General features: G+C 34.8%; 3 protein-coding genes across 5 annotated transcripts; 2 read left to right on the forward strand and 1 right to left on the reverse strand.

The window, feature by feature from the left end:
* Nucleotides 1–359: 359 nt before the first annotated feature.
* LOC105160865 (Mad3/BUB1 homology region 1) lies at nt 360–4,639 on the reverse strand. Of its 3 annotated transcripts, XR_016065078.1 has the most exons (7): nt 4,458–4,639; nt 4,231–4,375; nt 3,599–3,756; nt 2,948–3,032; nt 1,488–2,855; nt 965–1,306; nt 360–812 (listed from the first exon to the last, which is right to left on the reverse strand). XR_016065078.1 is itself a non-coding variant. In XM_011078363.3 (6 exons), the coding sequence occupies exons 1-5, from the start codon at nt 4,556–4,558 to the stop codon at nt 1,494–1,496; spliced, it is 1,851 nt and encodes a 616-aa protein (XP_011076665.1). In that variant the 5' UTR covers nt 4,559–4,639; the 3' UTR covers nt 360–812; nt 1,488–1,493. The 3 variants fall into 3 exon arrangements, 2 of the variants coding, with proteins under 2 accessions (XP_011076665.1, XP_088735504.1); XM_011078363.3 differs by lacking the exon at nt 965–1,306; XM_088879378.1 differs by having other exon boundaries at nt 360–1,306.
* LOC105160974 (non-classical arabinogalactan protein 30) lies at nt 592–1,256 on the forward strand. The gene has a single exon (XM_011078521.3). The coding sequence runs from the start codon at nt 592–594 to the stop codon at nt 1,144–1,146; it is 555 nt and encodes a 184-aa protein (XP_011076823.3). The 3' UTR covers nt 1,147–1,256.
* A 2,619-nt stretch (nt 4,640–7,258) lies between the features above and the next one.
* Nucleotides 7,259–11,067, forward strand: LOC105160866 (Outer membrane OMP85 family protein). Its single transcript, XM_011078364.3, has 4 exons — nt 7,259–7,937; nt 8,589–9,074; nt 9,560–10,072; nt 10,799–11,067. Exons 1-4 carry the CDS (start codon nt 7,425–7,427, stop codon nt 10,880–10,882), a joined length of 1,596 nt encoding a protein of 531 aa, XP_011076666.2. The 5' UTR covers nt 7,259–7,424; the 3' UTR covers nt 10,883–11,067.
* Nucleotides 11,068–17,792: the final 6,725 nt, after the last annotated feature.

Below are 17,792 nucleotides of genomic sequence, written 5' to 3' on the forward strand. Positions count from 1 at the left end.
TTAGTCTTGCATAGCAAACAAATGTAAACGAACTAATTCAATAATTCTAATTGAATAAATGAACAAGAAAAAAAAGAAAGAAAAGACAAGCACCCTGTAAACCTACCTTGGAAATCGTAAAACCGGGGTAATGATGAGTATAATAAAGAATGAAAGATAAAATAGAATTGAAGTAAATTCAATAAAGATGAAACATTTCACAAGTCATAATCACTATAGTCTGTAAGTGAGAGTTATGAAATCATATGGTGACGTAACTGACTGGAATAAGAGTCAGAAGATCCAAAGAAACATGGTGCTGCTGTGTTATAAAAGTATAGATAGATAGTGATCTCAGATAGTTCAATTGGAGGACTGCATGATCAAAAATGAAGGCAGAATATTGAATTAGCTATGAAGGTGGTTGTCACGTTGGCAATAATTAGGAAACCAAGTTATCAGAATACAATTTTAGTCGTCCCCACGTCGAGTCTCATGTATTCAGATTCAAACGCCAGACACCAATTATATATAGTATCAAGTATGATTACACACTTCAGCATTTCACAAGACAATCTTCTAAGTGCTTCTCCCTCACAGCTTCTGAAGAAGATGGCAAGCGGCCAACTCATTGCTGTCATTTCTTTCCTATCCCTCTTGCTGGCCATCCACCCAACAACCGCCCATGAACCAGTTCCACAGCCACCAAAAGTGGCGGAGAAGGCTGTTGATGTGGTGGTGGAAGGAACCGTCTACTGCCAAAGCTGCAAGCACTATGGAACATGGACTGTGGAGGGATCCAAGCCTATTCAAGCTGCCACCATTAGTGTTATCTGCAAAGATCACAGAAATCGAGTCAGCTACTACAAGGCATGTGAAACAGACAAAAATGGTTACTTCTATGCAGAGCTTAAAGGCTTCAAGATGGGCCATTCTTTCTTGGACCATCCTCTACATTCATGCAAAGTAAAATTGGTGTCTTCACCTCTCCAAACGTGTAACCACCTCACAAATGTGAACTATGGACTCTATGGGGCTCCACTTCATTATGAAGACAAGAGAATTTTTGGAAATAACTATGAGGCTGTGATATATGCTGCAGGTCCATTGGCTTTTCGGCCAGGTCATTGTGCTCCTAAGGCAGAAGTCGATGATGAGCTCCCTTAACCTTGAGAACTGATTATGCTCTATTTCAATTTTTTATTGTTGAGCCTATTCACTTTTCCAAAGCTGAGCTTCAGTCTGTAAGCTGCAATATACTTTCAAGTTCCGTACAATGCTACTCAATTTTTTCATCAGTTAGGTACACCTGCATAATGCTTTGAAGCTATAGACGAGTATTAAAATCTCACAATCAAAATGTAACTAAAGGTATAAATCAAACAGAAAGTAAGAAACAAAATAAATCATAACTAAGTCAAATAAACAACATATGATCAAAAGCATAAGACTAAATAACTAAAAGAAGTGAAGAAAATCCAACAGGAAACTACATATGTCTCACTTACAGGATTTTAGAAATCCATTGGCATTGCAAACAGTTTGTTGATTTCATCCATTGCCTCTTTTGTGCAGAGAGTTTGTTCAAACAAATCATTACCATTTCTGGTAGATGAGCTCGGCAAGGAGCTATCTTGTTGATTATCTAATTCATCATCAGGAAGTATCAAAAACCCACCCTGGTTGTTCATCACATCCGGCTCTTTGTCTAAATTCCTGCGGTTGCATCTCATTTCAAACCCTAATGGTTTCTGGAACATGCAACCAATATCATCTTCAACCTTTTTGTTTTCTGGTTCATCATCATCAGGAAGAATCAGAAACTCTTCACAATTATTCTTCACATCAGGTGCTCTATCGTGTTTCTTGGGCCTGCTTTTCCTCACAAATTCTATTGGCTTTCCAAACATGCTATTAATATCTTTCATAGCCTCCTTAAAATTAATGGTGGGATCTACAAGGCCATGGTGCCAAACATTTTCCACTTCAGGTTCATCTGAGATGGTTGATCCCACAAACCTATAAACAACTGTATCCTCCCGGGGTCCAGCTTGGTGCACACTCCTAGGTTTCGGATCTTTAAAACAGTCTGAAGGATGATCATCTGATTTACCAAACACATTCCTACTGAAACTGCTTGCATTGTGAGCTTGTATACCTTTCTCATTGACTTTCTCTTTAACATCATTGGTTTCCTCACTGTCAACATATATTTCAAATGATGTCTCCAGAGGCTGATCCACATCAACTCCCTTAAGTTGGGTCCTTGATGGATCTTCTCTCTGCTGTGCTGATCGGAAGTCAGTCTCTAAACTTTCATCAGTGAAAACATTAAATCCATTTTTCACATTGTTACTAGTAGTGGACTGGTTTCTCCTTGTCCTCCCAGCAACTGATGGCTCTAATGGCTCTCGGAACATGCTGTTGATGGCATTCATGGCCTCTTTAGTGTTAATAGTAGGTTCCACAAGACCATGATGTCGTGCATCTTCTGCATAAGATTTCCCAACAATGGCAGTATCTACAAACTTCACTACAACTGTATCATCACTACAAAACCTTCGGCTTTTGTCTTCCTCTAGTTTTACATTGACTCCAGAATCACTCATTACCAACTTTAGAGGAGGTTGATCACCAAGTTGTCCAACATTACAGGATTTTGCTGCCATGTGGTTATGATTTGCTTCTCTCATTGGCATTTCAGTTTGACAACTTTGTGATGGAGCTATCTTGTTACGAATATTTACAAATTTAGCTTGTGTCTCGGGAAAATTCCGTTCATTCCAAATATGTGCAGTCTGACCATGAACTCTGTGTGAGTCCTCTTTACAACCTCTAACCTCATGATTCAGTACTTCGCTGTTTGTTTTCCCTCCCTGTAGTGCAGTATGCGCAGCGATGGTTAGATAATGAGGGCATCTTACCAACAATGGTAGAAGTATCATGCAGAATGTGATCAATAAAACACCTGAACTCTCTTATTTTTATGTCGCTCCATACGACTTAGAAACTGCTCAAATGACTTTTGCAACTCATCAGCAGGCTCTGCAAGGCTGTATAAGCGAAAACAGATTAAATTAACCAAACAATAGTTAAATGTGACAAGGATATGTACTATTGATGAGTTACAACAAACAAATACTATAGAAATAGGAACTTACTAAACCAAGGTGTTACTAAAGAATACATAATAAGCAAGTCAGGCTCGAGTGCAAGTCACTCTAGATTAATTTAAGGTCATACCCATAGCAATTGTAAGCCTATCATTCTAAAACTTTCCCAGATAAGTGAGTGAGAAGGATCATATTTAGACTAATGAAGAATTTTATCCATCACAAATTTGAAGCAACCAAGAGTCAAGAAAAACAATTGAGTTTCTTTGGGAGCTCACCGCAGAGCACACAGAATATATAACATTCAAAACGATAGACATTGTTACATATCGTTTCAGTAGCATTGACATCATAATCCTTGTGCAAAACAGGAAACCAATACAGATGAAGCCCAGAGTAGAAAAGTCTATCAGATCATGTCGTAGCCTGAGAGGCACATAATCGCATTCCTGTCTCCTGAAAAATTGCTACATCTAAAAAAGGCACAATGAACTAAAACTTCTTACTTTTGCACTCCCAAATGATAAATCTTCTCAGCTGCATCAAACTTCTTCAATTTCTCATAATAGAGAGCGTATGCCTGGTAAAACAAAGACTTCTTCATCCCAATCTGATTCATCTCCATTGTTTTCAGAATTGCTTTTGGATCATCCACAAAATCCATCTACATTCAGGCAATGGAGAAAATCTATGAGAATTCCTTGTTTAAGCTACTCTGAATTTCACTGGATCAATGGTCATACTACAGTGCTCGGTTTCAAGGAATTGGAATCCTAAAATTGGAAATAGAAATGCTCCCATAAGATTTGACTAGAATCTTCAACAATACTTCATTAGCTCAATTTCACTGACCCAAAGACACAAGAAAAAGAATTGTATTGAATGCTTTACTAATAGGCACTCATAAGTTCATAACAAACACCAAGTTTTCTTCAATCTGAGCAAACCCTTCCTAATTCCAGTTCCCGGACGCACACAAATAAAACCAAACACGTCATCTTTCTTAACATGGTCCACAAAATCAGTCCTCGGAAACCAAATAAAAGCAGGTAAAACCAAACAAGACCAGAACCAATATGAAAGGCAAAACTGAAACAAAATCAAGCTAATTAGTCAGCAACCGGGAGACAAGAAATACCAACTGCAACCAAACGCGAAGGTATCGCAAATCATTGGAGTAACGGCGGTCAGTCAGGAAAGTCTCGGAGCATTTCTGGAGAAATCGAGGCAGCTTCTCCTTCAGAAGCTGAGGCGGCAGCGTCTCCTTCATCTTTCTTATCCCACTGCTCAGCCAAAAAAAGAGAAATTAATCCACATATGCTACTGCAACAATGGTCATTGAGTGTGGAGGAGAGAAATGATTACCGGAGCCAAGGGAGGAGAGGATCAATCCCATTATAGGATTTGATGTCGGAAATCAGCGAAGAGAAGAGATTGTTGTACAGAGTGTTGCCATTGTTCGACATTGATTGAAGACTGTGCTTCCTAAATTTGAATGGTTTGGCAGTACTTGAGAGGGGGGAAGGGTTTGTGCGTGGGCCACTGGATTTGAATTTGTTTAGGCGGTGTTGGGGGCTTCGGATAATTTTATTATTTAATTTCGTATAAATTACATAAAATCCCCTATATTATACAAAATTAGCTCAAAATTCCCCTATATTAATAAAATATACAAAAGTATCCTATGTTTTTCAAAATCATCCCCAACATTTGTTTTAGCTATCTACCTATTAGTCCCTTAATTTAATAATTATTCATTTTCAATAGATAAAAATAAATTATTTTGACTGTATGTAATTTAAAAAATATTATAAATATATGACGGCGACGATGGCCAACAATCGCCCCAATAGGCGACAATGACCGTCGCCCACCAACATCTGAGCAGCAGCGACGGTCACCCAAAAGAGAAAGAGGCATCACCGTATAAATTTTGTCCCTATAATTTTCTATCCAATTACTTAATTGTGCTCATAATAAAGGTGAAATACGTGTATGGATATTGGGTGATAATTGAGGCGTTGCGGAGGGGTATTTTAATGACTCATTTTTTATGCTCATTGATCCATTGTGAAGCAACAAAAGAAGCTTAAAGGAGATGTTGGAGAGGTATGAAAGAGCATTGGTGCAGACGATTAACTTGGAAAAATGGGAAGTGGTCTTTATCATATGAGATGGCTAATGAGGCGGAAGCTATTGCTGCATGAATAGCTGTTGAAATGGCTATTAGGGTCGAGGGTACCAATATTAACCATTCATTTTGTTCAACTGACAGGAAAAGAGAAGTGAGAGAATGTTGTTCTAACTATAAACACGAGTTGCTCATACTCTAACTAGGAATGCTGAGTTTGATTCTGAAGGACTGCTCCCAAATTGTATTGTTGAACAAGTGTTGGTTCATGCCATATAAATTTAAGGGATAGTTACTTTTTTTCTTTACCGAGGTTTAATGTAAGTATATGTAAATTTTTTATAGTTTGAAAAATTATATTTAGTACTTCGAGGTTTGTATCCATCTAATTAAAAGGTCCCTTCGTTAGTAATTACATGTGTTCTTCGCTGAGGTTTAATGTAAATACATGTATATTTTCTATAGTTTGAAAAATTATATTTAGTACTATGAGGTTTGTATCCATCTAATTAATTGGTCCATTCGTTAGTCAAAATTAAATTGAATTTATTGATATTAATAAAAAATATGAATGGAAATTAATATCTATAATCAACTGACTTATTACTGACTTATTGCAAATCACACAGATTTAATCTGACTAAACTATTCTTATAACGTGAAGATATATTTTCTTACATGCATTAACGTATAAAGATGTATGAGGATAATTTGATCATAAAAAGACTTATTTGGCCTATAATAAATCAATAATTAGTCAATTGGGGGTAAAAAAGTATTTTTATCAAATTTCTTTTTTTTTTTATAATATCAGCAAATTCGGTGAATTTTGACTAACATAGGCACTTATTTGTAATTACATTAAACTTCATGAGGAGGAAAATATAATTATCCCTAAGAAAGTATTGGTTTTCAAAATAAATAAATAAAAACTAAAGTAAGATTAGTTTTAAAATTTTACCTTTATTTAATCCCACTTTTTCATTTATTCATAATTCATCCTATCACATATTTATTCCATCCAATAAATATACGAGCTCTAAAAGTTATGGCTTAAGGTGCCTCGTGGGTTGGGTTGGCCCAAGATTGATATGTACAACCTCAAAAAATCCTAGTTTAGACCGGTCCACTACTGTTGATGGTCGGTCTTAGGCCTTCAGGTAGACCTCAATTGAGTTTATTTTTAAACTTAGAACCAACTCATGAATCGACCTGATTGAGGCCAGAATCAGGCCCAAATCAGGCTCGAATGTATTTGTTTTATTTATTTTTATGACATTAAGATCTTTTTATAAATAATTACTTAAATTTATAATTGTCTTATAAAATAAATAAATGATGAATTAAATCATACAGAAAATTATATATAGAAAAATAGTAGTTAAGCATATATAATGATCTTAAATAATAATTTGACACAAGCTTGCAATAATAAAATTAAATCATAATAAATTCGAAAAGAATTCAAAATAAATCTTTTTAAAAAACGAAAAGTATTAAAAATTTAGAAGTAGAACAATAAGTATAAAAGTTTTAGAGTTTTAAAAGTATAAAAAAAAAACTATTAAAATAGTCAATTAAAAGAATACAATAAAAAATGTTTGCAATGAATTATTAGAAAAAAAAGGCCTAATATGCCTAGACCAGGCTCGGTCCAGGACCAGTTGGTCTTGAGCCACTAGGCTGGGTTGAGTTGGTCTCAGGTATTGATTCATTCGATCGAATCAATCAATTTTTTTATTAGTTTAATCCAATTTTGAATTGAATTAGCTCAGTTTGATTTACTGTGCATCTTAATTCGTGATGAAATGATGGAAGTTAAATGCTCTTATAATATATTTTATTTTTAATCATCTCGATTTAAGTTTGAATTTTTTAATTTTTTAAGTGAATATTCAATATTTCGTATTATCTGCTCAAGACAAATTTATAAATTTTTTTTTATGTGCTATACATTTTATGCTAGTAAATAAAATTAATTATGTATTTAAAGAATTAATAAAAGCATCCCACAATTATAATTATGAATAAGAATTATTAAGAATTTTGAAGTTGAGAAACAACTAGGCTGCTGAGCCGGTGTCGTGTCAATGCTTTAATTTCCCTAGAATCTTACTCCCAGTGCCGCCCTACCACCGCCGATCGCCGTCACTTCACTCCACAATCCACATTACACTCGCTTGAGAACAAGTATTGCATTCATGGACGCCCAGCCGGAGTCCGGCCCGCAATCCAAAGAGCCGGAGAGCCCAAACCCTGACCCAGAACCCTACGAAGAAATCGAAGAAGATGAAGAACCCGAGAAAGACGAAGACTTGGAGCACGAAGAAGGAGAAGAACCCAAAACCATGACTCCTGAGGCCCGAATACGAAAGGACCGGGCCAATATGGAGGCCCTCTTCAGGCGCCTCTCCACAGAGCGGGTTCCGGTTCGGGTCCATGACGTCATCATCAAGGGCAACACGAAGACCAAGGATTCTTTGATTGAGTCCGAGGTGGAGGCGGTGTTCAGGGATGCTACTAGTTTCCAGCAATTACTGCGTGCCGCCAGTGTTGCCAACGCGCGGCTGCAGGACCTCGATATTTTTGATTCGGTTAATATTACCCTCGACGCAGGCCCACCGGAGCTGCCTGGAACTGCGAACGTCGTCATTGAGGTTACTGAGGCGAAGAACCCGCTGACAGGAGATTTGGGGGTTTACTCCAAGCCTGAGGTATCATTTTTGGGCTGGTGTTTGTTTTGAACTTATTGATTATTTCTTTTTTCCAAGTTTGGGAAATGGATATCAGTGCTTCTGTTTGATTTCCGTGGGTTGATTGCTACTTGGAATTAGGAGATGCCATTGAGAAACTGACTCGTTTGGATTGGGAGTTGATGGGTCTAACTAATAGGATTTTTCTGTAGCTTCACTTATTAAGGGGTTTAACATGAAGTTGACATAAAATTGGATAAAAATAAACAAGCTTTGAATTGGGTTGCAGGGGCTACGGGGAAGAAAGAAATGAGTCTAGTTATAGGTTTATGTTGATAATCAATATGATATTAGGTCCAACAAAATTTTCTAATCTAATTCATTACTATTAGTATGGAGCATTTTGTTTAATTACTTATTGGAAAGGTAATTTCTTGGGAGTTTGGCTGGCAAAGATGTCTACGGTTGGCATCACAGCACAGATTAGGGTTGAAAAAGAAAACAATTGCTCAAGAATGCTTATTCAATCTCCCTTTGATTTGCAAGTCTTCTGTTATCTGGATGAGTCAATTTGTTGTCCCTGCAAATAATTGCAAGTTTATCTCCTTTTTGTATGGATAAGTTGATCATTTTCCTATCTTGATTTTTTGATATTCTAAAGTGATTTTGTAGGCTAGATCCTGGTCTCTAGAAGGGTCTCTAAAACTGAAAAATTTGTTTGGTTACGGAGATCTATGGGATGGTTCAGTGGCTTATGGCTGGGGTCAAACCTCAGAAGTTAGTACAGGAGTCTCAATACCCAGATTTAAAGGGATTTCTACTCCTTTGTCTGCAAGAATATCTCTGCTTTCTCAAGATTGGTTGAAGTTTTCCTCATACAAAGAGCAGGCTCTTGGCCTCTCACTTGGCCTATTATCAACTGGGAACCACGATTTATCTTACAATTTATCTTGGCGTACTTTAACAGATCCATCTCAAATGTCTTCCCATACAGTGAGGAGGCAGCTTGGGCATAGTTTGTTGTCAGCTTTGAAGTATGGGTTTAAAATTGACAATAGAGATTCATCAATGAGGCCAACTAGAGGATATGCTTTTGTTTCCACTACACAAATTGGTGGTCTTTTTCCCGATCTTCGTAGCTTACGCTTTATTCGTCAGGTTTCACGCTCCTCCTTTGCTTTTCTGTTTCTTTCATTTCATTTTATATTTAGCAATTAAGCCTGCAAAGATATATATCCTTTGAGCCATAGTAGTGTCATCCTTTAATCTTTTGAGGAGTTATCTCTTTTTTTTCTGACATGTTATCTTTTACTTCTGGTTATCAAGTCCTGTTATTGTAATTCATATTCTTATGCTATCTTTTTATCATCCAGCTTTCAGAAAACATATGTTACTTATTTCGTGTTTTACTGAAACATATGTAATATGTGCTTCTTCTTATGCCAGCTAGATGTCTTTCTGGCCCCATAATATGTTCTCAACTGTGAGGAGTTAATCAATGTTTACTAGGCAAGCTTGTGTTGTTAAATTGCTGAACTAGACTGATAACTTTTAATACCTTTCTGTAACAACTTACATGATAATGAGCAAGTTGTTAAATAATGTCTTTTATTTGTATATGACATTTCCTGTTTTCTGAACAGGAGCTTGATCTTCGTTTTGCTATTCCCTTGGGGTTCTATCGCGCTGCATTAAATTTTGGAATTTCAGGTGGTGTTATATTTCCATGGGGGAATGGATCTTTGAATGCACCTTCATATTTACCAGAGAGGTTCTTCATGGGTGGTAATTCTTCTCCAGTTTGCTCCTTGAGAGGGCCAACATCTGTTTTAGGTTTCAAGGCAAGAGGATTGGGTCCTGCTGAACCTAGAAGACTTGTCAGAGAAGATTCTAATGGTGGAAGCTCTTCAGATTCTGGGATAGATCATATTGGTGGAGATCTTGCTGTCACAGCATTTGCAGACTTTTCTTTTGATCTACCTTTGAGAGTTTTCAGGGATGCTGGTATCCATGGGCACTTATTTGCTTGCACTGGTAGCCTGAATAAATTGACAGAGAATGCATACAAAGGATTTTCTCTCCAGAAATTTCGAGATTCCTTCCGAAGTTCTGCAGGATTTGGAATCATTATACCCACCAAGCTATTCCGTATGGAGGTAAGTTGTTTTGCCTATTTGTTAATTTATGTTGTCTGATTTTCTTCTTTCTTGCTGACTTTTCTAAAACAAAGACTTGTGGAGCACTGAATGTGACCTAGATTCATATGATCTTCAGTAAGAAAAATTATTTACTACAAGGAAGACTCCAGGTGTGGGAACATGCTTTAGCTGCAGTTTAGAGTGTTTATATGAACATAGTGAAAAAATTAATCCAGTTTGTCAAATCTAGCTCTGCTATTTATAGTCCATCATTTTCTTGTCTGTTAGACTATTAAATGGTTCTGCAGTTTTGATGGAAAGTATTTTTTGTGGTTCAAATATGTATGAAATAAGAAGCTAAGGAAACAAGTTTTTCCTGATTTATGGTGATGAACAATGTCATATGGATGAATGGCTTGTGTATTAGTTGATGTTGAGAAGGATAAATTATTCGATTATATTGTTCTCCTCTAGTGTTGCACATCATCGCACCTAAGGAAATTGACTAATAATTTCTAATGGAGGCACTGGCCTCTGTTTTACTTTTGGTTCTGGAAAGTAAAGCAGTCAAACAAAAGAAGGATATCTAAGTGATAGCTGAAATACGAAATGGAGTTAACTCAGAATGCTCGTAGACAATCTTTTTTAACTCTCAAATGCATTAATTTCCTTTCTGTTCTTTACTGTATCGTTCCTTTGGGATTGTTGTAGTGAATATTGCTGACAGCTTGACATGATTATCAGGTCAACTACTGCTACATTTTGAAACAACTAGAGCATGACCAGGGGAAGACTGGTGTTCAGTTTAGCTTCTCTTCTCCACTATAATTCCTTTGGTAACATTTGCTTGCTTCTTGATATTTTGCAGCCTTTAGTTGACCTCCCAAGCTTTTATTTAATATGGAATTCAAGAAATTCACTTTGCAGTGTCTCCACATTGATTTGTAACCTTAGAATCTGGACAATTTTTTGATGCAGCTCCACAAAATAAAATTTAATTCAACCTATGAACATTGACGAGTGTTGACTGTTGCTTCAGATTGGTTGAGAATTGACTCTACAATTTTAGACCTGTCTGAGGTTCAGCTGTATCTCTTCTCTGAGCATTTACATGACGAGGCATGTTGATTCATTTATCTTTGACATGTTTTATTTCATAAACCTAATAAATGAATTCAAGACAGTTTCCATGTTTGGCTTCTGAAACCAATGTTCTTGCCATACAGTTGCAATGTGATTGGATTGATGGATATGAAAGTAGGGATTTCAAATTCCTAATAGGATAATTTCATATTACAAAAGTTTTTTTTAGTCTTTCAACCTTCATTTTGAACTAGGTTTTCTGGAATATTAAGAGTTTCAAATTCTCTTGAGATGGAGCCATTCGAAATAATTTCTCTATATTTTCTTCAAATTCAAATTCTTACTAAAGAACATAGTTTGGGTGAACCTGGCACTCTGCTAGGCTCGTGCTTCTTTTTGCTCATGGTTTATTCAAAAGCTTGCGAGCGAATGAACTCTTGTTGCAGAATTAGCTGTTGTGAAATGTGGAAAATGGTTTCTGGAACTATTGCACTCAATCCTCCTCAGGTTTTTGGCTGGGGTTCCAGTCATCATCTTCAACTCCTGGTCCACACTTTTAAACACCTCAAAGGCTATAACTTCAGAATGACTAATTGCGTCTTTGTTGAAGTTCATCTTCCTCCCATTGAGAAGCCTGAAAACTTCTAAAAAAGGTTGGTGATTGATTGAAGCTAATTTCTTTTCCTTCTTGTTTGAAGGGACCAACCGAATTATATAATGATCATTGGTTTATAACTTTATAGTCGTAATTAGATACAAATGATGAGCTCAAAGAATCAATTAGTTATTATCAATTATGATGAGGTTTGAATTCAGACCTTTTGAATTTTGGAGTATATTTTCTGCTTTTCTTGACGTTCCCAGACATTACTGCTGTAAGTTCATTTAAACCAGTTTCTACGTTAGCTGGTATGATTGTTAAATATTTGGACACGATGAATCCCAGATGGGCCGAAGTGCTTGGATGGCACTAAACAACCCATCTGGAGATACTTGAGTATCGGATAGTCAGATGATTAATACATACTTCATTATTTAAATATAAGGAGTATGTAACAATCATTCGTGCATTTTATGATCAAAGTACACGATGCAGCGGCATGATCCGTAAACATCGAATTATTCGGGGTAGCAACTTGGCATGAAATAAAGAATGGCAATTGCCAGAATCCATCTCATTGGAAAGTGATTGTTACATTTTTCTATTGTACCAAAGACTGAATAATTAAATTGAAAACATTATAAAATAACAATTCCTGAGGGACAGATACACCGACCCCTTCGTTTGCTTAAAGAGGTAAACTACGGCACATCATCAAATAATTTTGTGTGCAGATATCCAATTGATTAGATCACAAATTACTTACTACGATTGCCAAAATCTGCAAATATCTTTCTTGAAAGGCTAGTCTAGCTGCGGTCAACTTCTTGGGTGGACGCTGGACCATCGACTCCATAATTAAATTACTACTTTTCTTACTGGTTAATAAATAATTATAAACACATACATACGCATACAAATACATACACAACTATGTGGAAATACGCCAATGTAGTACATAAACTCCTTATTCTTGTTATGCATCATTCGACATTTCTATTAGTAGAAAGTGATAAATATGTAACAAATACTAGTATATATGTATATATGTATATATGTTCCCTTGCATATACATACATGTATATATATATATATCATTCTTATCTTTTACGTACATAATTATACATACATATAATATTTAGAACGATGAGGAGATCGATCAACGGTCAGACATGGTTGGTGAGATGTCACTCACGTGGGAGAAGAAAACGTTTGACAAAAGGACAAAAAGTACCTTTGTAAATCACAATTAGTGAAGGCAGATAAGAAGCATTTTATTTGTATATATTTCTCAATCATGCATACGTAAAATACCAATAATCTCATAACAATTGTACATTCTTGCATGGAAGTATAGTTAGGTTGCCATGCAGGATATCCGCCCTTCAATCTCAACGAACCCTGCCCAATCGACGGTCCAAAAAATTCAGTTTTGTTGATTGGTGACCTTAATTTTATTTTATGGTAGGATGTGATACTTTGAATATATATAAGTGGGAATATACGTACGGATATTTTTATATGGAATATTGTAATTATATAATCTTTAATTGTGGTAGTTGAGACTATACTCGTACAAAGTTCCACTCAAATACAAAGAGTGTTGACTATGTTGGAATTGGTTAATCAGTGAAAAGTGACTGTGGGAATTTTTTTTAAATAAAATATGTGGATATTTTTAAATCAACTAACATATAATTATTATAATAGTTATTTATCATGATTTTTAGTTTATAATTATTAAAAGTTTGAGTAATAGTAATTTATTTTTTCTAGTGTGAGGACAAAATAAATAATATACAGATTAAAACATAAAAATCAGCGGCAAAAATGCAAGTGAACGACAACAAGGCCGGGGGGGGGGGGTATTCATGCTTCTTTCTCAAACTGTTAATCTGTCTTTTTGATATTTTTGTTAAGCTGTATATTTGGATTGAGAAATTCGAATTTATAGAGAATGTTTTGATACAGGATTTCAATTGATTCTAGAATATAATTCAAATTTAAAAGCGAAGGAAATGATATTCTTTGACTTTAAAATTATTCAAGGAAATTCAAATGATTTATTATGAGCATTTAAGAAATCCATCTATTCTGATATAACTTAATTTTTAAGTATACTATGCATATTTCAATCTTTACAAGGGATAACTTGGATTCAACCCTATTATACATATCAATGATCATCATGATTTATGCTATTTCCGCAATCTAATATGCTCGAAATACAACATTATCTAATGAATTTAATTATATACAATTAGATGTCATTATAAAAAAAAATGAATTATTCCCTATACTATAAATTAATTGCTATTCCTTAAAAACTACAACAAATTAATCGTATTTGCCACGACAAAACAAAATTGATAGAAAAGCTTAAATTTCAACCACATTCAATCAATATTTGATATGATTTTATCTTGAAATATTTATCATATTTTTTTTTTGTAACCATTGTTTCGATCTCATTTGCAGAATCAATGTACGACTCATAATTTTTATTTTTAACCATAATACTTAATTATAACAAAAAGTCATATTAAAATATCATAGTAATTACTAGTGCCAGTCATGCATACTACTCGTACTAGTTTACATACATATTCATAAGTGTATGTGTGTGTCTATATATATATATATATTTATTTATTAGTGAAAGGAAAGGACAGACATACTGTTTTGATCATTCCTAAAAGGATGGTAGATCCGAATTAATAGCTTCACGACTTCCCAAGTTCATTAAAAATTGCAAATTGACAAAAAAAAAAAAAAAAAAAAGGAAAGAAAAGACAGAGGTCTTGTTGGGAGTTGACTTTAGAGGTTGGGTGTTAGAACGTGTGAATCTTTCTGAAATTACGAAGATAAATTGTTAACTACATATATTTTAGTTAAAACCCACTCCATTTTCATGTGTTCAATGTAAATTTGAAGGAATCTTTTTGAGTAGATTTTTTTTGTCTAACGAAAGTATAATTTTTCATTATATTTAATTACTATAATTAAAAAGTAAAAAAATTATAATGAATACTAATTATTTATAGTTGCGCGAACGCCAATTAATTGTTATTTTTACAAGCGAGGTCAAATATTAGCTACAACTATAAATTACAGCAAATGTTTTGGCCAATAGGTAAAACAACGACGAATGTTGATTAACTGTGGTCAAAACTTAAATTTTTACATCGATTTTGTTGGCCTACCAAAAGATAGTATTGATTTATCATAATTTTCAAATTATAGTGACTTATAATGTAGGAAATAATTCATTTTTATGTAGTGATCGAACATTTTATTCTAAGGTTAAATTCAAATTACTCCTTATAAAAATTGAAATAGGCAAAAGAATCTCTCCCAATTAAACTAAAAAACATGTTTAAAGGACACCTTAACATTTTGAGTTGTTGTGTTCTTTACTCGGGTGTTTTGTGACTAGTTTTCATATTTTGACCTATATATTATCTATTTTTATCCGATTTAGATATTACAAAAGTTGGAATATTCAATTAATACTTATTTTTGTTTTCTCTCCAATTGCATATAGATAATTTAATCCTTTGACGTATTGGGGTTGGGAGTTCTTGGTGATTATTTAAAAAAAAAAATAAATCTATTGGCGATTATTTAATCAGGTCATAATGTAATTCCAATGTATAAAATGAGAATTAATGTGATTAAATAGGTTGAAATTAGTAAATATTCAACTTTTTGAGATAATTATATTTACATCTCCCTCACCTATAATTTATTTACACAAATCATCCATACTTTTGAAATAATTATGTGTACGCCCATAAAAAACGTCAACATTATGTACATGAACTACTCCTATTTTTAAAAATATTACACATACACTCTTAAAAAACGTCACTATCATCAACACAGACTACCACTGTCTTTTTGCTCTCAGGGATGCCAATGTAGTTATAATATAAAAGGCAGGGGTGGTTTGTAAAAGACAAACATATGTTGAGGGTGTAAATATAATTAATCCTATCTTTTATTCCATATAATATACACAGGTTGTATGAATAAAATCTAAATTGTACATGTTAACCGGAATCTCGAAGATGTAATAGGATTATAAGGGAAAATTATTTGTTTAGTCCTTTAATTAAATTTATCTTCTATTAACTTTAGTCCATTAAATTTACCCATTTTAGTTCTAGTCCGATAACTTTAAAAATTGTTTACTTTTAGTTCTTCAAATTTACCCATTTTAGTTTTAGTCCGATAACTTTCAAAATTGCTTAATTTAATCCTTTGGCCAAATTTCGAACAATTTTCCCCCTACATAGTTTTTTAAAGAGCATTTTAATCCATATATATCCATTCATTTTTCATCTGATAGCTAATGCTCGCCTAGATTGATATAAGAGTTTAGATTTATTGAAAAAAATATTTATTTATGTTACATTTAGAGCATTGGGATGAATTATTAGCTTTTATTATCAAAGGGGCAAAAGAGTTATAAATTAGGGTAAATGATCAAATCTACGCAATATTGATAGATAAATGACTAAATCTAATATTGCTAAAATAAAGGACCAAAATAAATTCAAATCAAAGTTATAGGACGAAAATTTTTTTTTTCCCTAGAAAAAATTCAATCTGTGGCATGTATATATTAATTGAAATGAAAAATATAATAAAATTTAAAATAAAAAATCCGACTGGAACAGCCAAGCATGAGAGAATGACAACAGAGGCTCATCAACTTTTTTGCACCATCAACGTGAAGGGGAGGCTACTTTTTCATGCACGCCAAGTGTTTGTGGAAATGGAGAAGTGGAAATGCAGACTCCCATCCCTTTTTGTACGCAATGTCACAAGAATAAAATTAGGGCCAATTTTGGCGTTGGCTTTTGCTGGGTCGGCCGGGTGTTGAGTTGTTGCGCAGGACGCTCGTGAGTACAATCAAATGTCGTGCTGCTTTACAAGTTGAAAATTCAGAACTTTTTATGTTGCTGTGCGGGAGCATTAATTAAATTCGATTGACAACACACACGAGCGTAGAATATTGTACTCTAGTTTCATGCAACAAAAGCACATATACATATTCACACACACATACACAAGGTAATGTATGGCTCATGGTTGCATCAACGAAGTTTGACGTAATTGACGAAGTTGAGACACTGTGACTATAAGGTTATAGATTCACATCCCGTTAGTGTCGGGTGGTCGTTGATTAATTAGTTATAGATATTTGATATCGATAATTAATATATTCAATTTTCAATTATCATTTTCAGATATTGAAATCATGATACAATTGTAATTTATTCGACCACTATATATGTAAAGTTCGTGTCAGCATGTAAACTACAATTGTTGTATACGTCATGACCCATGAATGTCATAAATGATAGAAACATCAAGTGGGAGATCCTTTTAGAGTAACTATGATGATCGGCAAAATATGAATTATCTAAAATGTAGGGTATAACCCTCCAGTGGTATTCGTCGTTTCACAGAGAAAATCCTATCAACTATTACAACACTTATTGGAGTATAAACTCTTTAAAATACAACCCGAAAAGAAAAGCTCGCGGAAACGTAAACAATACAACGAAAGGGAAATATAAAGGCACTGTTTGAAAATGGCTCAGGTTAAAGCCAGATCCAGAGAAAACGGGACGCGGTCACCACAAAGTACCGTTCCCAACTCAGCCCTCACAACTCACGGCTACTCCACCCGAACCACCCAAGAAACACCTCGAATCACAAAGACCCGTCAATATACCCGGAAACCCACACACAGAATATCACAGAGATAAGGCAGAGGGAAAGTGTATTGGAAAACAGATTTCAGTTCGCGCACCGAGCGGAAAGAGGGAAATCCCCTTTTATAGAAAGTCTCAAGTAACTGCCGAAGGAACACAACCGTTTGGGGGTTTTCTTGAAGCCATTAGATTGGCTTCAGAAAACCGCCGGACGGTGGCTATTCTAACCGTCATGCGGTAACCGGCAAGAAAGGAAGAGGGAGAGAGAATCGGCGGGGTGAGGGAGAGGAGAGGAGAGAGAGAACAAACTGATTAGGGTTTTGAGAGA

Source organism: Sesamum indicum, linkage group LG4, assembly GCF_026168435.1.
Source record: "Sesamum indicum cultivar Baizhima isolate 11 linkage group LG4, ASM2616843v1, whole genome shotgun sequence".
NCBI classification, from domain to species: Eukaryota; Viridiplantae; Streptophyta; class Magnoliopsida; order Lamiales; family Pedaliaceae; genus Sesamum; species Sesamum indicum.

Coding starts and splice junctions, on each gene's coding strand:
- LOC105160866 (XM_011078364.3), top strand. CDS start 7,425: ATGGACGCCCAGCCGGAGTCCGGCCCGCAATCCAAAGAGCCGGAGAGC. Junction 7,938..8,588: donor GGGTTTACTCCAAGCCTGAG/GTATCATTTTTG, acceptor GTGATTTTGTAG/GCTAGATCCTGGTCTCTAGA. Junction 9,075..9,559: donor GCTTACGCTTTATTCGTCAG/GTTTCACGCTCC, acceptor TTTTCTGAACAG/GAGCTTGATCTTCGTTTTGC.
- LOC105160865 (XM_011078363.3), bottom strand. CDS start 4,558: ATGTCGAACAATGGCAACACTCTGTACAACAATCTCTTCTCTTCGCTG. Junction 3,757..4,230: donor TTCGCGTTTGGTTGCAGTTG/GTATTTCTTGTC, acceptor GCCTGAATGTAG/ATGGATTTTGTGGATGATCC. Junction 2,856..2,947: donor ATAAAAATAAGAGAGTTCAG/GTGTTTTATTGA, acceptor ACTGCACTACAG/GGAGGGAAAACAAACAGCGA.
- LOC105160974 (XM_011078521.3), top strand. CDS start 592: ATGGCAAGCGGCCAACTCATTGCTGTCATTTCTTTCCTATCCCTCTTG.